The 22,889-nt window shown below is 39.1% G+C and overlaps 1 protein-coding gene across 1 annotated transcript in view; it reads right to left on the bottom strand.

Annotated features, from left to right (window-relative positions):
- SYNJ2 (synaptojanin 2) overlaps positions 1-22,889 on the bottom strand; it is a 65,493-nt gene that overhangs the window by 34,216 nt on the left and 8,388 nt on the right. The window contains exons 2-6 of the mRNA XM_068184702.1: positions 21,548-21,634; positions 13,193-13,463; positions 10,571-10,796; positions 2,205-2,288; positions 363-424 (exon numbers count right to left, since the gene is read on the bottom strand). Coding sequence (XP_068040803.1) covers positions 363-424; positions 2,205-2,288; positions 10,571-10,796; positions 13,193-13,463; positions 21,548-21,634 — 730 coding nt within the window. The remainder of the gene's footprint in view (positions 1-362; positions 425-2,204; positions 2,289-10,570; positions 10,797-13,192; positions 13,464-21,547; positions 21,635-22,889) is intronic.

The raw sequence follows: 22,889 nt of genomic DNA, 5'->3' as shown, positions 1-22,889 counted from the left end.
ACTTCTCTTAGAGTGGTAAAGCACACATACTCTGTGTACCATAAGTGTAAACTCACATCTGTTGGCTCACAAAGGTTTGCACAAACGCTTCTTTTGCATATCACTCAGTATTCATAAACTTTTACAGAAACGAGCCAGAAGACCCAATTAATTCAATTACCACGAAAACAAGAAGGAAAAAAGCACCCAAAAAAGTGACCAAATTAAGTAAACCAGTTTAATAATCTGCCACACCTGGGAAATTTGCCTCATCATCTGAGATATGTTTCACATCTCAAGATTTTCTAGGAAGACAAAGATGTCTTGGAACCTTGGATACTTGCCAATCTGCTGTGTTGATGCCAAAGTGGAATGAAACTTACCTGTCAAAGGCAGGTGCATTGGCTTCCAGACCTCTGTTAAGCCTTAAATGGCGGGAACCAACCTAAAATAAAATATTAGAAGACCAAGAAATAGAAAAAAACTTCTTAAACTGCTAGAGTCCTAAGTCACTAGATGTCTCCCTTTTTCCTTCAGAGAAAAACATTTTTTAACAGCACCAGACATCTCCAACAGACTCCAACCACCCCCACACATAATATCCTTAACACAAAAGCCCCAGCTTTTATTAGACAACATTTACAATTACAAGTGAAAACACAATTACCATTAAGAAAAGGGATACCTACACATCTTTTTATGGCCAAACAAATCACATCTCTTTGCCAGCTTCCTCTTGCAAATAGCACACACTGCCTCACATGAGTATTCTATGAGCCTAGCATTCTTACTGCCCTTGTCTTGGTAGAGAGGGATGCATTTATGCCAGTTCCATGGGTTGTGTATTCTGAATTCTTTCAGAAGTATCAGAACAGTGATTCAGAAATATGAAGGATGAAATTCTGTACCATCAAACTAACAGGTCTTTTGATATGGATGTCAACAACAGTAGACTCAAGTTCCTTTTGAATGGTAGCTACTTTTACAAAATTATTACAGAGGGCTTCTTTCCTCTCCAAAAATGACACTCCTAAATATGTATAGGATCATGCATTACTTCCTATACTTCATCACCTTTATTTGTTTTCCATGAGGTTGGTTTCTGCAATTCTTTCTAACACCAGTGCCAGTACATTCACACCCAAGGAGTAAGAGTAAATAATCTAATCCAGATTAGGCAAAAAAAACCAGGCCTACTAAAAAAATAAAAAAATCTGTTTAACTAGAGATATTACCCACTAGCCAAAATTACTTGAGGGGATGCTCAATGGCTCTGTAACATACAGAACAAAAGTGCTGGATACAGCTACACCATGGGCAGGACATGCACAATCACATGGACAGACTTGCTTTATAAAAATAAGCAAGTATTGCACTGGATGGTGTTAAAAGACAACAGGGATCCTTCAGTCATTTCCTTTTCTGCTAAACCAGTGCCTCTGAATAGTACATAGGTTCTAGTTTAATGATCAAAAAAAGTATCATGTAACCTTTAAAGTATCTTTAAAAACCAGTTAGGCAATGTACTTTCTCTACCAAACGCACAAATATATGTGCATTCTAATTTCAGTTGCTTATGCCTCTGTTAAGAGAATGCAAAGTGTCCTTAGGAAGATTCTTATTTGGCCTTACAACTGTATATAAACTGCAAGTCACAGACCATATGTAACCCACTAAATTTGATGCAATAATCTCATTATAAAATCCTACATCTCTGCCTCACAAAAGATCAGATTAGATCATTATCACCCTTTTGACTGAAATCCCAAAAACACACCATCCAGACATTTTACTTTGTTTCATGGTAGCATGCTCCTATAGAGCACTGGTATCCCTAGATACTCCAGTTATAATGTGAAGGTCAATATCGTCAAGCTAACCAGGCATTTCAGAGGAAAAAAACTGAAAATGTTATAAAGATATAACTATAAGCTTCATTTTATAACATTAGGACACAGTCCCTTACAAACAGTTCCCTGTAGAGGCATTCAAATGCACAAAAATGTTAAACTTCAGTCACCTGTAGCCATTTGTCTGGTATAGTTCTGTCTATCTAAACACACAACATTTCCTACAAGGTAAACCTTAAATGAAAGAGCTCAGCACTTTCACAGAATGAGCTTTGAAGCTCATATTAAAAAAAAAAAAAAAAAAAAAAAAAGTTAATTCTAAATTATAAGTAACAAGAGAGAGAAGCAAGACAGGCTTTCTGATTATTTGTTTACCTGAAGCCCTGTTTGCTCCCAAAACAGTGGAACAGAACCTCTGATCTGCACAAAGGAAGAGACATCATCATCCAAGTAAATTGTCTGCAAAAACAAAATAAAGGAAAGTAGTTCTGCAGTTAGATCAGCCTGTGGTCCCTTCATCAGGTGACAGTTAAAGACACTGAACTCAAAGGGTAAAAAAAGTAAACCATGTATCTCCCTGTATCCGCTTACCGCTCGGCCTCTTTTCCATAGTCTCACAGGCAGTGGAACAAAGCACAAGGTATTTGCTTTCACGTCATCACAGCAGATTCAACTCACTTCTCACCAGAAACAACAGAAAACTTAAAACACCACCACATTTTTCACTCACAGTCAAGATGGATTTGATCTACTGGTGGAGACACTCAGAAAGACCAAGCATATACTCTCCTGCTGTCCCTCTCACAAAACTTAACTGTGCAAAATGTCATTGCTCCTTGTGACTGATGATGGGTAACGTCAGGTGGGGGATAAGCTTATCTCCTGCTGTACTTACCATTTCTTATTTCACAGCATGCTGTGCCTTGTCAGAGAATCCAAATAAAACTCTGTGAAACCAGTAGCTTTGCCACTCCCATTCTGTGGTACAGTGAACAGCAATGTGATCTATTTATTTTCCAGAGGGCTTACAGCAAGAGGTTCCAAATTCTCTACTTCCTTTCCCAACCAGACCTCAAACTCTCCCTTTATGTGTTCTCAGGATCACTGTTAACAAGCTAAATTTGGGTCAAATCCATATGAAGAACAAAGACTGATTTCCCCTTTTGCCTTCCCCCGTCCACAGTCCCCAGTCAAAGTGTTACATTATGTTAACTTAGCATAAAAGGTACTATCTTCAGATTGAATATGACCACAGAGCAACTGTGCAAAGCCCAGCTCACTCGTCTGGCCTATACTTAGCAGTGGAATCCTGGCTGCTCTCCACAGAAGATACATGATACACATGATACACATCTCTGTTATCTCATGCATGACAATGACCGCTCTGCAGCCCTGGGGAGAAATGGTATCCAGGTTATCCAGGTAGCTGCACTCACCACACCATATCAATTGGCACAGCTGCTGCCAGCTGGCTAGTAGCTCTGAAAATAGAATAGAACATTAAAATGGATTTCTCTACAGCTTTAAAGTGTTTTGTCTTTTTGGATTTGCCACTAGATGTGGCCAATGGCTGGCTCAGGGAAAGTGCCTGACCTTGACCTCTCATCTTCATAAGCATTATCAATGTACAGTTTTTAGAGCTACATGTGTGAAAAAAGAAGAGGTATTCAGATAAAATTGGTGACAAAACATTTAATATTTACCATATTTTTGCAGAGCACTTGAAACTGTCCCCATTTCACTAAGATGATTTAAGTGGCTTCACCATGGACACAATGTCAGTGCTAGAAGGATAGCCAGCCCAGAGCTAGTGCAAAACAATGTTTCTACCTTTTTAACTTCTCACCAAAGCATTAAGAACCCTTTTCTCTGTTACATTTCATTGTAGCACAACTCCCTGCAAGAGAGGGGCTGCTCAGATAAGCTTTCTTGCAAGGCCTGTGTCACAGTTTGAGCAATATGGCTCTAAAACATGTTCTCACAGTAAAGTTTTCTGAACATTATTGGCACCTGAGTGCAGGAGCTAATTTCCATAGCAACACACTGTGTGCCTTTTCTTTTTGTACATTTGTGCTCAGAAGAGATCATTCCTCCTGCAGCTGGACTACGAGAGGAATAAGCAGCCCCACCTTCTTCCTCTTTATCACATTCTCCCTGAGATAGGTCGTGCCAAGATGAGTCAGAGACTTCTACACACTGAATCATCTTTTCACTCACAGCCATGGACCCAAAGAAGCTCGCTCCAAGGTAAAGCAAATTAATACCACTACTACAGTCCCAGCATTATCCTGACTAATACTAAATGAATATCTGAACCTGAACCCGTGCAAAAAAAGATTCAGGACTGGCCTATTTAAAATTTTGACAACAATCATCATCTTAGCAATTAATGAGTAGAAATGAAACATCTAATGATGAAAAATACAGACAAAGCTTTACCTGAAGTACAAGGTGGCCACTCAAACAGCTTGCTTGAGAGGATCAATTTTCTTTACAGTATTCTGGGAACTCCCTGTTTCTACACCTAACTGCAAAACTGACAACTCAAGTATTTCTTTGACCAGCTCTTTCAGACATCCAGCTGCAAATCTCTAGATCCACTGACTAACAGATAGTAATTCTAATTCAGTACCTGCAGTTTAACATCCTTCTGAGTTACAGTTTAATTGAGAAGTATTTCCTCAGTTACAGACCATGAATATATAACCTGCCTTCTTCCTGCCAAACACAGAAGAAAAATACGGACCAAACATTTATTTCTTCATTAACAGATCCTCTCTTTCCACTTATTAGTGAGTTAACAGATATTTGTTACCAGTTCCACTCATATTTTCTGTTCACTGGTTTTAACCCATTACCTCTTCTGTTTTCTGCTCTATTAAGCTGTCCATTTGGAGAACTGAACAACAACCAAAATATTGAAACTATTTGATCATTCCTGTAACCTAAACAGGATGCCTAAACCTTGATGTGATGGTCTGGGTGATCCTCTGTGAAGCTGAGGTCTAATACAGGACTCTCCTATGATGGCAGAGCATTTTAAAGAAACTGACATTTTTTATGTATGTTGCCATGTAGCTTTTAGAAATTAGATGAGGTTTTTGAACTGGGAGCACAGCCTCTCCAACACAGTCATTCACAAGAAAGTACTTTTTTTTTTTCCTGTTTGCTTACAGGGCTCATCATTCTGTTCTCTGGAGCAATTCTCTGGTCTTTCACAATCTTTTCACCTCATTCTCATGACCCAGATGAATCCAAAATTATTTTCTTCCAAGCCGCCAGTGAGTTGGAAAAAGACCTAATATTTTTTTAATGAGTGGGAGACTTATTAAAATTACTTTTCTGCCAGTCATTCCTTCCTAAACAGACTCCAACCATTTCATTAAGCATTATAACTGTGCAAATCTTCCCTCAATTTCAGTAATACCCACTATCCTTCATTCACCACTCCAAGGAGCACGACCCTTTATCCTGACACTGCCTTTTAGTGTACACATCTCTTGATCTTACAATATTAGTGACAACAGACTTCCTACCAGAAGACTTCTTAAGAAAGCAGATTTAAAGACTAAAACAATTTTCCAGATCAGGAATTCACATAATCTTAGCAGCCACATACACTGTAAGAAATCCTATTTGCTAAAATCTTAAATAAGCATTGATAATATATTTAGATTGAAATTACACTCATAAAGAAAAGATGACAACTTCGTTGCTTATGCATGGACAAGTACAGTTTCTTTTCTCATATTCTTCACAGCCTTGATCAGTTTTTGTGCACAATGTTATGTTTTCTGCGAGCACTGTGCCACTTTTTTGTTCTAGTTTTGACTTTATTACCCTGTCCTCTAGCAGAGCCATTTCCCTTATTCTAAGGTACTAGACAAAAGATGAAGTTCTTTAAGAAAAGAAAACTTAAATAAAGAAAAGAAAAGAAACTTAAATAAAAGTGAAATGCCTTATGTCCAAAATTTTCTTGTCCTCTGTTTTCTTTTTCTCACGGACAAGAAGATCATACTGGTTTTTCTCGATGAGTTTAACAACAATCAGTTACTTTTTGGACAACACTTGGTCATTAGGATTCATATATACTGCTAAATTTATGTCTTTGTGGAGTCTTATCTCTTGTATTAGATCCAAAATGACAGCAAAGCGGTGCCTATGTACCCCAGGGAGAATGTTAATTCCTGTCAAATCCTCAAAACACTTGAGGACTCCTTCATTAATCTCAAGGGTTCTGGCCCATACTACAATCCAACCCAGTGAACTGCATGAACTTTCAGACCAGGTTCCCATCAGACAGATTTGTAGCAAAGGGATAGTTAACCCATGTGGAGGACCTATTTGCTGACCTCTGGTGTTAGAATTTGCCGTGTTTATCTTTCAGTTTCTGTGGTCTTAGACTCTCTTTGTGGTCTCTTTCTCCAACTCAGGATCAAGGGTGATAGTACTGACAGTTCCATGGGACATTTTTCAATCTTTCTCTTCTGTTGCATAGGGCCAGACCTTGCACCTGAAATCCAAGGATCTTTCCTGGTAAACAAGCTTCATGCACAGGTACTGCTAGAAAGCTTCTGGGCAAGAAGCAAATATTCAAACATTAGAACTGGTGCTCTAATCCCAGCATGCTGTGCCCATTTATTGCTTGGAATAATTTATTCACTAATCTCCATCACTCAACTTCATGAGAAATAATAATCACCCAGTCACAACTTCAAACAACAAAATCCACTACAGACTCAAGGGGTACACAGAGACACAGTTCCTGATGAAACGGATACTCAGATGGCTTATTGGGGCATCCCCAGCACTGCCACACAAAGAGCACGGACAGCAGATGGCCTAAACATACCTCTCTGTGAGTGCCTTTAGCTCAGACCATGGGACCCAAGGATATATGTGCCAAAATAATCCCTTTTGCCTTGCCTGGGGTCATACTAAAACTTGATCCAGAAAATAAATCAACCACATGATTGCATCCATTCCTCTCCTGGAGAGCTATCCAACACAGTCTAGGAGGTATTGTGAAATAGGAATAATTTTCCTTAATCCATGTCTGACAATTTTTTCTGAAACTGGAAGAAAGGGAAGGTTAATTCAAATTCATGGCATTTCCTTTTAATGCTTTCTCAAGGTTTCCATTTTCTTTACTGAACAATTCCATGAAGGGGAAAAAACTGAAACCATTTATTTGTATTTGGTTAACTAGAATCATTCCTTGTAATTCACAAACTAAGATTTTAGCATAACTCCGGAGGATAACTGGGAGAAGAGCTAAAATATAAACAGTAACAGGCACACAAACAAAATGAAGAAAGCATTTCTAGCTCCTCAAAGCTATCAGAAGAAAAGAATTACAAAAATGCAACACAGTCTCAACTTCAAAAGATTACTAGGTGTGGAAGAAAAGCGAAGGGAAACATTTAAACTACAACTGAGAAAGAGAGACTGATTTAAAAGTTGCTTGAGAATTAACTGAAATACTGAAAGCACTGCAAGTAGAAAGGGCTACCATCCCATTACAAAATATTTGTCAGCAAATCTGAAAGTATACATTGAAGGGATTGCCTTCTTTTCCCTTCATTTTGTTTTTCCTTAAGCGTTTCCTATAATATTTTCTTTCTTCTTTCTTCATAAAGACACAAGCCACATAACCCAAAAGCTTAAAGATATATTAGAAGTTTTGGTTTTTTTTAAAGGAAAAGTGAAGGTATTTTACTTTTTTCCCCCTTCTTTTCAAACACTGAGTCACAGAAGTTAAGTGAGCCCACAAAAAAATGACTCATTGCAGAGCTGAAATGCCACAAGGCTAACTCAGTGGGAGACAAAAGCACACCATCTATGCATAAAAGAGCTGCCTGGAGATAAGATTAATTGTTTCTTCCTCTTCTAAAAACAGAAAAATGTTAGAAGCAATTCCTGCAAAGAGGGGAAAAGTCCTGGGTTTTCAGAATCCTAGCGTGCTATTTGTCCATAAAAGCACATAGCCAACATGCCATTATACTGTACAGGCTCCAGCAAATGGAAACAAAATGTTATTCAGCCAAGATATTACCTCACAGGAGATTAGTCAGTCGTTTACTATGAAAGTAGGAGAGAGTTTATTCTTGGACTCTTCCTTCCTAATGGCAAGGGGATGACAGCTTGAACTGGATCTCAGGCATCCTAGTGGTTAGCCCAACTTTGTTTTCTCAGGACATGCAGCTTGGTAAAACTAGTGTTTAGCACCATTAGTAACAGCAATCTTCTTTTCCTTCTTTTCTTTGGTTTTTGAAACCAAACAAAAACACACAACCCTTTAAAACTGCAAACTCTTGTTATAATTTGAACCTGCACAAGCCTTTCACCCTAAAGCCATTTCACTCTTGCACTTTTGCTTATCCAGTTGAAAATAACACTCAAAAGCCTTCAGTCTCCCCAGTTCAGCATCTGGCTGAACTGGAGCAAAGCACAGCAATTCCCATGAAGAGCCTGACCCAGAACCAGGGAAGGGAAGCATCAGTAATCAAGTACTGTTTTGCCACTCATCAGGAGCCAATCCTCAGGTTTTCTGCTGGAATGCAAAGGCCACCTTATTTTTCGTGCTAATAATTTGCAACATAATGTACTCCAGGAATATAACAAAATAAAATTAGTTACTTCTGATCCACCTAGTAAGCAGGATAGCAGAAGTATTTCCCATAATAAGTCAGCTGCTAAGTGCAGTGCCACAAATGTGAGACTCACTGAAAAAAAGCTGACAACCCTTTCTAACACTTTATTTCCCCTGCATTTCAGCAAGAGAACATTCTTCAAATCCTGAGTAACAGGAGTAGTGCTTTGCACTAATATTCATAAGAAGATACTCAACTAAAATAGCAGAAGGTACCAGGTATCACTTAAAATGGCTGATCTCCCTTCTTCTGTCCCCAGGTTCCAGAGGAAAATTCCACTTTCCAGTAAGCAGACATAGCTGTATCTCGCAATGCACTGACAGACTTTCTAGAAAGGTGTAGATGTTGCAAGACTTGACAACTTGACTTGCAATTGCTTTGGAGCAGTGGCACACAAGAAATTATTAGCAGAGAATTTGGAGGCTGACATTAGAGACCCAAGCACTGCAGGGGAAGAGCTTTACATTCAACAAGCAGAATTTGTGGGAGCCTGAACACTAAGTGGAAAACTGTCAGCCTAACTGAAAATGCAGGCAAACCAGGATAAGAAGGGACACGAGCAAAAAGCCACCCACATCCCCAGAGAGAACTCTGACCATTGAGCAGAAAGTCACACGTGTAACATTGGGCATGCTTTGAGCACCTCTTGGGAATCAAACCTCATCAGCAGGCTGGGGAACAACAGTCTGCAACTCCTCCAGGCATCCTCCTGAGGATCAAAGCACTGTCAAATCTAAGGTAGCTCTATATGTGTCTTTAGGCAGATCCAGGTAAAAAGGTTAAAGCTGTATTATGAAGACAACATCTTAGAGGAAATGTGGAAAGTACCCAAACATGGCTGGATTTTGGACAAACAGGTGCCTGAAGGCATGCCTGGCTCATGCAGTAGGATAACAGGAAGGAGCTCACTGAGTGAAAGCTGCTACATTCACACATTGCCATGAAGAAATACTAGCACTGTCAGCCCACAAAAGTGTGGGCACCTTTGAGAGAGGGTGCCTTCCTCAGCCATCAGGCACAGGCTTTCAATGACACAGCTCAAGTATCTCCATGCTGCCCTCACTGTTTCATGCTCCCCTTATGAGCATCACATAAGCAATCTACTTTCATTGTACATGCACCTACATCTATAGACAGATACATTAACAATATGTATCACATACGTAGCTCTGTAAATATGCCCAGAAGATGCTGAAAACAACCAAATTCTAGGAGCAAATCCCTGTTCTTTGTTGAAAACTACCAGCCATTTGTCTATTCTCTTTATACAGTGATCCATTTCTGTATGATTTATGTTCTGACTGCTAGTAATTACTACTTCAGCTCAAAAAGGAAAAGGTGATTGTACTTGCATAAGAAAGCACTCACTTCAGCTGGCACAGAAAACTTCAGATTCTCCATGGTCCGGTGCTTTTTACTGACTTTCAAGGGAGCAAGCTAAACCATGTGCAATAAAACCAAGTGATTCAGTTGTTTTGTTTGGCTGTGCTAATCAAGGGAGCCTGCTGAATGCATTTCACACACGTAATTTGTCTCAGCATCAGCTGGAAATGAGGCTTTTACCATGTATGTATAAAAACTGTCATACCACCTCACATTGGAGAGAATCCCCCACAAACCAACGGGGAATATAAAAGCAGTTTTCTCCAAAATTAGTTGAACTGGATTTTGGCTGACTCAGAGAAAATGTTATTTTTTCAACATTTTTTCTACTAGAGAAAGATGATTTGACAGTGAACTTTACTAGTCAAAGATGAGGTTCCAGCACCTTTGCTAGACACCTTCCTGAATGGTTTAAAAACCCTTGTCTACATTTCACTACAGTATCAAATGGCCAGACTTTCACACTCAGGAAAAAAAAGATGAAAAGTGCTAGTGAAAACCATGTGAATGAAAAAGTCAGAAACAGAGAAAAAGATTGCAAAGAAATGCTTAATGGACACGAACAAACAGATCTGCCATGCAATAATATTTTAAATATTCTTGAAAAAAAAACTTGCTGAGTTCCTTTAATTCTTATTGAAAATTCTGCCCCAATCAAATACGAGTGGACTAAATTATGCAATGCCATTGGATACATCCACTTACCTGCTCTGTCTCAACAAAGTTAGACACATGTCCATCATCATTGACCCCTCGGACATGGAAGCGGACACCAGCTCGCTCGCAGCTGATGCGAGAGATGAGGCAGGCTTTCGCCTTCTTGTGGGAAGCATAAACAGTGCGAATGTCCACGATTCCACAGACCACTTTCAGCAGCCAGTCGGAGCAGTTCACCTGGTAGTGCTTGAAGGGCACATGCAATAGCTGGTTCCTAAAAGGTTCAACAACATACAGACAAATTACTGAACAAAACAAACAGACAGGCATGGGTGCCACCTGACAACAATCACTAATTTAATCAATTAATGTTTTATGACCCCTTTTCTGCTGTACCTTATCTCTACCCAAACCCAGGAAATATCAGGAAGAAACCCTTGTGAACTACTACAGTGAACTGAACATGGCAAATTCTAACCACACAGCTACCATCAGGCTGCTGTCTTTATATCTTGTACCTGTCTCATAAATTCAGATGCAAATGTCACCTCTTTCAGCTACAGAAATTTACATTTAGTAATCTTTTCATAAAGTACAGTGTCGTCAAGCTAATTACTTTTTTTGGAAGGATACTGCCTGGACCTTAGCATTCACTACGGGATAAAGAACTGGTTCAAAATCTACCAGGATTTTCAGAAAAAAAAAATCCAAGTAGCAACTGGATCTGTAAGTCACTGGAGATACTGCAAAAAGTACTACTAAAACAAAGAAGAACATTTGTTCTAACCCTCAAGATCAACAACTCAAGAAACTTGTCATGTCTAGTTAACAATGACACTAGTCTCTTCTATTATGATGTTTTTCTTTATTTCACGTTTTAGTCACATAGGAGAGCCAGGAAAATATCTTTTATGACCATGCATTGCTCAACAGAAGATCTGTAAAAGAGAGTGAAACCCCTGAAGAGTTGTTCTTTTAGAGTACAGCATTTACTGGAAAAGGTGCAAGGCATTGTTACATTTTAAATCTAAATATGAAACAGAAAAAGCAGCTCTAAAACAATTTTTGCTGTCTGTTCCACCTCTTTCTCCCAGTCCTACTTGCAAAGGAAGTCCTCACTCAGGCATATTCCAGTAGAATATTTTGTTGTTGCAGTTCATTAAACAGGCATTTGTATGGCCTATAACTAAGGTCATCTTACACTTTTCATTGTATAACTATTTATCTCATTGTTTACTTTCCTCAAGCATCTATTGTTTGTCTGAAATTTCCCATGTCACCTAAATACCTCAGGATAAATTTTCTTTGAAACATCTTTTTGTCATTAATGTGATAGTGTCACCACTTCTCCCTGTTCTACAACATACTGGAGAATGGAAACGCTTCAGAATTTACTTCTAGATTAGCCAGAAGTAGCAAAGAAGGAAGTTTCAAATATACTTATCTTCCAAGAGGAAAAGTTTCAAAAGACAGTAGAGGAAAGAAGAGTTGCTTTAAATGTTGTTGAGATATTGCCATCTTAGCAGTCTCATCACTGGAGTACAACTCCAACATACAATGTACAATGAGTACAACTCATTTCTAAGTCGTGTCTGACTTGACAATGCTTGGTGAGCATTTGGAGAGAGATGCATCATTAGCACAGTTGAAAGCAAGTATTTATTATGTATCTTTCTTCAATTTTAAACCACTAGATCTTACCAGTCAAAATCACATCATAGCTGGAACAATTATTTAGCCTAACTGAACTGCTCTCTCATGTTAATTTATCACCCATTATGAACTTTTTTTGCCTATTTGGTATTCACCTACTTTGGGCCACAAGCCTCACTGCACATTCTAGCAGCACATCCACATTTAACCCTGCCAGTTATTTTCCACTTACATCAAACCCTCATTTATTTCCAGAACAGCTATGCCTGCTGTGTGACTTTTTGTTTAAAAAGAAGGGAGCGGGGGTGGGGAAGGGTATAGAAATGCAAGCATTATGCCAAAACTTGCAAAGCAAAAAACTGAATTACATCAACCCAGCATTGTGTTTTCTCCTTTTCCCTCAACCAGTACTTACCACAATACAAGATAATTTTTCTTTGCTTTATAAGCACAAGAAAGTAAAAAGCACAGAGCAGTGTATCACAGGAGTTTTCTTTTTTGCAACTTATGTCTGCACTGAGCTGTAAACATATTAATATTGATGTTTTCAACTAGTGCACATTACTGAAACAACTAGTGCACATCACTGAAACAATAAACTACAGAATTTAAACAATACTTAAAAAAAAAGATACTTCAGTGCAAATGATGGGATTTATGAACAGTTCAAGTGCAGGTTTCCATTAGATAACTTTAAAGAAAATTATTGAAAAGGACTGCAAGGGAAATTATTCATGACATATAGAGAGATGTTTCTGTAGTATGAGCAATATATACTTGCATTTCCCCCTTTGAAGCATAAAATGTCATTTTATAATTGCACTTCACTATCAGAATAATTTTAATTAAACACAAATTACCATGAATTCATTAAAGCCGCCTGACCCCTAAAAGGACCTGTCAATGAAATGAAAAGAGGTAGACTTGAAATGCACATGTTCATTTCCCTCTGAGAATGTCTGACCAATGAGATACGGGTGGGGACAAGAGAAGACGGGTATAACATGCAGTACTCACCAGAAGAACGAGTTACCAGATTCATAGTTGTTATCACCCTGCTTCTGAGCCCGCACAGTCAGGTCAAAGTTTGAGCCTGCATTAGGCCAGGAGAAATAGAACATCCCAGAGTTCAGTATTTTCTTCAAGGCAGTAATGCGCTCATCTTCCTTGGTTTCTTCCTGGAGAGGACAGAAATCTGTTGCAGTAATTTTGTAAACTTCAGCATCCAGGATTTTTCCCACCGACGTACAGCCTGTCACCAGGACCAGAAAGTGCAGCCGAATGTTACCTAGAAAGTGACAGACAGTTACAAAAGGGTTACTTCCAGGTGGACACGGCTCCTCATCAGTCCTGTCGCATGCAATGCCGACAGGGCTCCAGCAGAGGCCAGCGTCTCTGCTTCACAAGGGAATAAACAGGAAAAACAGGCATGCAGGCCACGTTCTTCACTTTTCTGAATTCCTCTTAACTGCAGATAAGTGACTGCAATTGCATAATATTCCATAACACTTATCCATCTACATCCTTTGTTGCACTACAGTGTGTTTTCCCCACTGACTTTATGAAGAGCAAATCTGCTTACCATTGGAACACTACTTAAAAAAAATCAATTTCACCACCCTACAGAACGTACAGCATTCAGATTCTTTACCAGCTTCAGCTGAAGCTGGTCATGTTCAGCCATTTATAAAATTTCAGTATTACCAGTTCTTGAGATTTTGCTTTTTATATCACTAAAGCATGTATATGATTTAACAACAACCTCAGTTATCACTAAAACAATTACAGCTGCCATAACTGTGAAATCACGAAGCAGCTGAACTTCAGGGCCCCAAAATTAAAAGATAAATTTGGAGCTTGAGAACATCACTGTAATCAGATCTCTCATATACAGAACCATCTCAACCTCTGCTCATTCTCTCTGAAATTATAATTAAGAAACAGTAAAACAATTTTTTCTGGAAATGCTGGTTTTGCTACAAAGAAACTGCTTGATTCACTTAAATTAGCCTGTAATGGAGACAATGTCATTCTAGTCATTCCAGTTAGTTAGAAAAAGTGGAAATGAGCCAAAATTTATTAATTTGGCACAGCAGAACAAACAGCTGACCTGTCAAGAGCAAGTTAATTAGCTATAAGGGCATAGCAACAATCTGGGACAGCATGGCTTCAGACAGCAAAAGGGAACACTTCTTAGGATCACTTTTCAACCCTCTAGGGTGACCCACTGTCTAAAAATGCACACCAGCTCTCACACAACACCTATTCTTTTTCTGAAACACCAGTAGGGGAGTCCTTGCTTTCAAATAACAGGCTGGCTACAGAAGCTAGACTTAGGGGTGGTTTTCAGGAGGGCCAGAATATTTGTGTAGGCACGTGGGACTGGAATGGCAGGACAAGGTGGGAGATTAGATCTTATTCATTCTGTTCTGCTGACTCCAGTTTTGTATAAAGGCCAGTGTAGGTGGTATTTACTAAAAAGCTCTGTTCATCACATTTCTTTCTGTAACAACGCTGTGCCGTGTTCTCCTTGAGTGCTTTCAAGAAGTATGTTTTCTGTGCCTGTGATATTGCAGCAGAGGGCTAGAAATGCTGACAGTTTATTCCTCCTTTGCACATGACTTTGTGTAATTATAAGAGTAGGAGACACATCAGCTATCACAAGAGCTCGTAACTGACCAAATACTGCCTTGCAGCCTCCAGAAAGGGTTAGGAGGAGTTAGCTGTCTCAGGATAGCTAAAAGCTTCCGTGACTTAGCTGAAACCATGCAAAACTGATAGGCTCAAAGTAAACTTCATTCACGAGACTTTGGAAGCAATATATAGAAACACAATTAGCATGCCTGAATATCAGTCAGCTTTGTTAGTCACAAAAAAACAGTTGTGAAGGACTTGGAGAGCTGCCTGGGAGCGATGCTGAGACAAAGAGTACAAGTACTTTCCTTGCCTTCAGTGACCTTAAGCTTTCCTAGATGGTTCAGAAGAGATCAAATGAGAAAGTCAACATTAAAATAGCCAAAGAGAACAGAAACTTAATAATACAGGGCTTGTTACCTGTGGTTCTGTCCTTTGAGGAGCTTGTAACCAGTGGAAAATCACTGGATCTAAACAGAATGATCCTCTAGTTCAAGAAGGCATTGAGTAGGAATATTTGCCTTACCTAGAAACTTGCTCTTGCTTACCAGAGACGACAAACTCTTTTTACTACCTCCTCCACTCAACCCCAAATAGGATAGTCATCTACACATTCTAAGGTCCAGTATCTCTACTCCCTTAAATCACTAGCTAAAAAGCTCCAAAAAAGTAATCACGTCTGAGAAGGTACTGCATTGTCCCCAAAGTATAAGGAGATTGGTTTTCTAAAGCTGTGATACTTTTCTGCCACTGGGCAGTAACTCCACAGGAAAGAGTCAGGGTTGTTCAGCCTGGAGAAAAGAAGGCTTGGGGAAAACCTTATTACAGACTTTCAATATTTGAAGGGGGACCTATAATGAAAGATGCAGAGAGACTTTTCACAAGGGCTTGTAGCGATAGGACAAGTGGCAACAGTTTTCCACTGAAAGAGGGCAAATTTACATTGAATATAAGGAAGATGTCTTTTACAATGAGAATAGTGAAACAGTGGAACAGGTTTTCCAGGGAAGTTGTGGGTGCCTCACCCCAGGGAAGTATTCCAGGCCAGGTTGAAAGGGGCTTTGAGCAACCTGGTCTAGAGGTAGGTGTCCCTGCCCACGACAGGGGCAGTGGAAGTAGATGGTCTATAACGTTGTCCTCTGACTCAAGCCATTCTACAGTTCTATACACACAGAATAATCTCTCTACAGTACTCCAAATTACAGAGCAGCCACCACGCACTTTTCATGATACCTTTGAACAGAGACAGGCTGGCAAAGGAACTCACACTTACAGCCCAGAAACTGGAGAAAAAAGATGAAAAGAGAGATTTAAGGTATGTTAAAGCTAGCCTGCTTTGCTACTTGGTCCTCCCAGGCTGCTCTGTGAGCTGAGGTGGTCTTCAGACCAGCTCTAACTTCTCTTATTTGCTTAAATCACTCAGGATTTACTGCAAAACAGACAATGCAGAAACCCTGTAACAGCACAGCCCCAGCTTAACACAAATCTCTCTGACTCTGTACCTTGAAAAAAGGTCCCAAGCCCCATCCTCTGACAGCACTTTCATTCCAGGTGGTATTTGGACAGTGTTCTTGGGAACCAACTCTGGGCTATCAGTGCACTGTTTGCAGGAGGAAGATCCCTGTTTGATGTGCGTGCCCTCTTGGCACAGGGAACAAGCTAATCACAATATCCTATTGACAGTGCTCTGTGCCTGTGTCCTGTCCATTTCATTCACAGCACGGATGTAGCCATGGGGTTCTGAACAGAGGTAATGCTCCTGTCAACCTTTCACCCTTTTAAAACCTCAAACAGCAGAACTAATGTAGCCAAAACACTGCTCCACTATTCATCTTTTAGTCACATCTCCATTAAGGTGTAAGAAATTACTCACCACTAAGCTATACAGCTACACACAGAGAAGGCTTTCCCTGTCTTCCCTTTTTTTACCAGCAACATCTAGATGGGCCTACACTTTTAAATTATGACATGAAAATCCTTCAGACTGCAGTTACCTCATCAGGTCAATTTCACTTGGTACCAATCACCAAATACATCAGCTGTAGACTCTTTACCATACCCTACCTTAATAAATAAAAATATTTTTATTTTTCCTTTAATTTACACAAGTAGTTTAATGTACAATCCTGATTCATACTAGCCTTTCTAAACTGTACACATAGAGGAAAGTGATTTAGGAATTTAAGAACTGCAATTGAAGGTCAGAACTGTAGAAATGTCCTTCCCATCCTTGGGATGCAATCTGGAATGTTTTAATGAAATCTCAGAAACCATTTCAGAGTAAAAAGTGAAGTGTTCCTTACTGGTCATGCTTTCTACAGCAACACATCTATGAAAAAGCAAGACCCACATACAGTACTAAAGAAAAAAATATTTCAAAGCTTATGGGCCAAACTTTGATCTCAGATAAATGGGTACAAATGTTCATGCATTGTGACCAAGATCATTATTTTGCCCCATTACAGCTATCAACCACTACAAGAATCTGCAAAAAAACACTTTTGAAGAAGTGTAAGAAATGTTTTGCTCACAGTAATGTGTGCTGAATGCCTTTTTATTAGGTTGCACAAGAGAGGCACAGGATGAAGAATATTTAGCACAGAAGACAATAATAATTTCCATCAATTTTTTCAAATGCTCTTGTGAAACCAACAGCCTTTATCCAAGCTGAACAGGAAATGCAGTTCTGGTATGTCACACTGTACAATAATAAGCTGCAGTTTCTGTATTTAACCTGTCTACATGACTCAAGGCAATTGTTTCCCCTGCAGCTTAGGGGATGATTTCAATGTTGCCTATTTTGAGCTACAGAGAAAAGGAGTCAATATTCAATTCTTATTTTGTCCTTCTTTACTGTAACTATTTCACTCAAGACTGCCTTTTCTTTCCAAAATGGATTTTTCTCCAATTTTTGCTCTTTCTCCATTCTATCACACTCATGCCATTGCCTTATGTTCCCTCATACTTTTCCATCTCCACTCCATTTTATAGTCCACTAAAAACCAATTTTGCCTCTCATCTGTCTTCAACAATTGCAACAGAACACAGCAGAGCAGTACATTCTAACCACCTAGCTGAAAATTCCTGAGGATATCTACAGCAGAAATATGAAAAGAGCCAAGACTTTCCAAACTACCATTTTAGTCTCAATGATACTCCTCTTTCTCTTTCTTCTAAATACAACCACATTTTTAGGATATGTGCAAAAAGAACAGAAAACAGGTACTTAGTTGTCCTTTTTGCCTTTGAAATGTCTTCAACTATACACTGTATATATGTACAAGAGTGAGAGTATATACACAATCACGTGAATTCAGAAGGCCTCCCCCAATACAGCAGCTGTATTAAAACAAACCACCTATATGGTGATGGTGTTAAAATATCCCCTTATGTATGCATCTCTTCCTGACATCACAGTATCTGAAAAAAACATTGTAAAGCCAGCTCTTTTAACACTTTGCTTAAGATGTATTTGTCACTGCTAGATCTTCTTTGGCAGCAAAATTTTGGCTGAGGTACAGCTCAGAGACACTGTACAATTCATTCTGCTGCCATCTATCTCACAAAAGAAAGCAGAAGAACTTAGTGAGTCATGTTAACAGACATAAGTACATAGAAGTGAATGTTATTACTGGTGGGAAACATTAACTTTGTGAGTCAGTTTCACATATTTCATCTACTTTCTTGTGAAAAGCATGATCTACTTTGGCAGGCATACAATGTGATTTATTTGGATTTCTAAGTAGCGATATTTACAGATTAATTAAAATGTTCAGAGACATCTTTCATGTCTTGGCAAAAAGTTTCCCCTTCTGCTCTACAAATATACTCTTAATATCCCAGTGGAATGTATTTTCACAAATACTCTCAGTTAATTTAATACTTATCGTCTGCATGTTTGCAGTAGTTAGAAAAAATGCTGATACTTCTGAACAAAGTCTATGTGATCACTGAAGCTCAGTGAAGAGCTAGCCAACTATGCCTTTGTTTGCAGCTGCTAAAATACATTATACAAAAAAGGAAAAAGTTACATTGCATTCCTGTGGTCGTTTGACTCACCCTGGCTGGATGCCAGGTGCCCACCAAAGCTGTTCTGTTACTCCCCTCCTCAGCTGAGCAGGGGAGAAAAATAAAATGAAAGGCATATGGGTCAAGATCAGAGCAGGGAGAGATCATTTAGCAGTTATGGGCAAAACAGACTTAACTTGGGGAAATTAGTTTTATTTATCACTAATCAAAACAGAGTAGGACAATGAGCAAAACACCATCCTCCACACCTCCCTTTTCCCCAGGCTTCACTTTACTCCCAATTTTCTCTTCCCCAGTGGTACAGGGGGATGGGAAATAGGGGCTGTGATTGGTTCATCACACATTGTGTCACTCCTTTCTCCTCAGGGTGAGTACTCCTCACACTCTTTCCCTGCTCCAGCATGGAGACCCTCCCATGGAAGACAGTCTCTGAACTTCTCCAGAATGACTCCATCCCATGGGCTGCAGTTCTTCACAAACTGCTCCAGGGTGGATCCCCCAAAAGGTTACAAATCTGGCCAGTAAACCTGCTCCAGCGTGGGCTCCTCTCTCCATGTGTCCACAGGTCCTGCCAGGAGCTTGCTCCACAGTGGGCCTCCCAAAGGGTCACAGCCACCTACAGGCATCCACCTGCTCCAGTGTGGGGTCCTCCCTGGGCTGCAGGTGGATCTCTGCTCCACCATGGACCGCCATGGGCTGCAGAGGCACAGCTGCTTCCCCATGGTCTGCGCCACGGGCTGCAGGGGAATCTGAGCTCAGGCACCTGGAGCACCTCCTGCCCCTCCTTCCTCACTGGCCCTGGTGTCTGCAGAGCTGTTTCTCTCACATATTCTAACTCTGCCCTTCTCCAGCTTCAGATGTACAGTTGTTTTTTCTTCTTCTTAAATCTGTTATCCCAGAGGCACTACCACTGTTGCTGATGGGTTCAGCCTTGACCTGCAGCACATCTGTCTTGGAGCCCACTGGCATTGGCTCCACTGGACACAGGGGAAGCTTCCAGCAGCTTTTCAGAGGAGCCACACCTGTAGCCCCTCCTGCTACCAAAGCCTTGCTACACAAACCCAGTACAATTCCTTTGTAGTGTTAATCTTTTACATAAGCAACAGCTAAAGGGATGGAACTTACATGTAAGATGGAAAGTCTAAACCAGACTATGACAAAAACTTAGGCTACGTCTTGAATAGTGAGATAGCAGACATGCATCTTTGGTTTTTAAAACATGTTCAGAAGCAGAAAATGTTTGCTTACCTTCACTTACCATTATAGCATGACCCTCTGACTTTTCACTGAATTTAACAATCCCTTCCAAAGCAAGTCCTGTACCAGAACTTGTAATCTAATGCTAGAACAAGGCAGAGGTACAGTGACAAAGCTCAAAAAGGAAAAACCCTCACACTTTCAGAGCACTGAAGTTAAGCATATGTTGTTTGCGAAAAAATAAGGACATGAGAAAAAGTAAGTCTGAAAATATTTCACATCCCATTTGAAACCATTCACCTTTTAACATGAAGATGAAAATTGGATACATTTAGTTCCCACCACATACAAAAACTAACCTTATACATAGCTTGAAGAGATTGAATTAAATAGCTATATTCCTTTATTACTGCAACAGGATTCATTAGACTTCTATGAAGAAAAACAGACCCAAGTGCCAAGAAAACTAATTACGAGTCCTCTGCTTTAAATTACATTAGCAAATTGATATAAATCTCCAGAGAAATGCCTAATTAACTCCACAAGAAACAAAACAAACAAAAAGTCCACATTCATTAAAAAAGACTAAATGGACCTACAGTTTTAAATTACGACACAAAAATGCTTCAGATTGCAGTTGCCTCTTCAGGTCAATTTCAAGTCATATTTCTCAGGCTGCAAAATGGTAAGCAGGGTATAAAAAGTCACAAGTATATCTACTGGCCTAAATACACCAGTGCTCACACCACCACTGCCCTTGGTAGACTCTTTGACCAAGCATCAAGTTATATGGAAAAGTCTTGTCATTTCCAAGTGAAAATTAGGGCTCATTGTAACAACCCGGGAACAACGCGTACAGTGCTTTCTAATTTATGCATCTAAATCATCCATGATTTTAAGCACTGTGTAAGGTCCTATTATCTTCAAATCAATCACTGCAGTTCTCTTTTTAAAACATGTTATTTCCATTAACATTCCTGCAGACAGTGTAATAACAAGTCCTTTGCTAAATCAAGACTCCCAAACTGTACCAAAATTTACAGCAATGACAATAAACATTCCTTGCTATACTAATTGAAGCCAGAGGACTTCTTCTGCAAATCCTTATCCATATGAATGATTAAAGACAATTAGGCATTATAGCAAAAACTGGCAATCGGCAGTACTGTACTCTCAGATGACCATGATACTTAGTGTCTAAACATGATCCTTAAAGAAGAGAAGAATTAAGAAATCATAGCTTGCCTTGGACAAATGTTGCAGGGAAAGAAGAATGGCAATTATCTTCAGGCAGCTAAGAATGTTAGACAAACAAATTATGAAAAAATCCATCCATCATTCAGTGATATGGTTTTGGCCCAAAATAGAAAAAGAAACAGATCTTTTCCGGACTCTACATGACAAAGTACAACTAGCTTTCACAGTTTAAGGAATTAGACAACATTAGCCACTTATTCCCACTTAGCATTCTCTGGGCATTTTATAATCTCAGTCATACAGATGATGACTTACCACATTTAAGCTGAAGCTCTCCTAAGCAGCCATAAGCATCCATGAGTTTTTCATACTGTCCTTTAATTGCATCCTTTTCTTCTGGAGCTAAGGAACAAAGAGAAAGGCAGGAAACTTCGTTATCCAGTCTTCATAAAATTTTCAGACTGCTATTATTCCTATTGCATAGGAACCAGTGCTACCTAGGTTGCTCTTTCTTAGTCAACAAGACTACAGTGCAAAGGTAGCGTTAAAATGCTGTAAAACCATAGAGATTAAAACATGATGGGACAGGAATGCACATCTCCACACACCACCCTAGAAGAAAATAGAGCACTCGCTTTATTTTCAAATCAACAGGATCATTAGCAACAATTTTATTCTACGGTAAAGATGCCACATTAGTGTCAGAATAAATAAAGTAATACATGAGCACATGTAAAATTTACACGGTTGTAAAATATGAACAAGAATAAATCAGTCTTGCCATAAGCTAAAATATAATATTTTGATGGTAATATATTGCTATGTCTTGATGTACAAAAGGAGAGTTTATACTTCCAGACTCTCAGTCTAATTCCAGACAGAACTGGAATTTTTTTATGCAAGATAACATGATTTGATGTAGACACAACACCAGATGTTGATTACAAGAGGAATTACACATATTTTAGTGAAGTAAGAATTACTTAATTAAACAAATAAAGGGTCAGATGCTCATATTATATTTGTGCATTTCTGCAACAAGCAAATTCAATGGGCACATATTGAACATTTAGATATTAAGCCAGATCACAGATCAAACTTGTCACTGGCTACTTTAACATAAACCAGCATACTTCCTTAATGAGTAAGTCTGCATTTTGTATATATTTCCCAATGAAGAGCAAGGTTGATCTCCCAAATGAGGAAAATAGACTGCAACCCTCAAATGTCCTTTTACTTCTTGAACTACAGATAAACAGCAACATAGTACTTTCAGAGATTTGCTAATAATATGCAATCTTATGCTCCTAATTAATTTCAGCAGTAAAAACCTGAAACCTCTGGGCATAAAAAGGACAAACTGAACTGCTTGCAATGGATGATAGAAAAGCAAAGAAAGAAACTTCTCTTTATAAATCTCAAAAGGCAAGGAGATCAGTGAGAAACATTGAGAAAACAAATAATTATCCCATATATTGCTGACACTTTGAAGTGAAATGAAAGACAATGCCTCTTGCAAAATTCCTTAATAGAGGCAACCCCCAAGAGAAATTAAAACATGTTTATCTCAATTTTTGCACTTGTGACAAATAAAGAAGACTTGTTTAATTCTTTCTTAATTTTGTTTTTACTATCATAGTTTCACAACTTACTCTAC

Source organism: Anomalospiza imberbis, chromosome 3 (assembly GCF_031753505.1).
Source record: "Anomalospiza imberbis isolate Cuckoo-Finch-1a 21T00152 chromosome 3, ASM3175350v1, whole genome shotgun sequence".
Lineage (NCBI taxonomy): Eukaryota > Metazoa > Chordata > Aves > Passeriformes > Viduidae > Anomalospiza > Anomalospiza imberbis.
The sequence above is the reverse complement of the archived record's forward strand: the minus strand, read 5'-3'. Positions and strand labels throughout refer to the sequence as shown.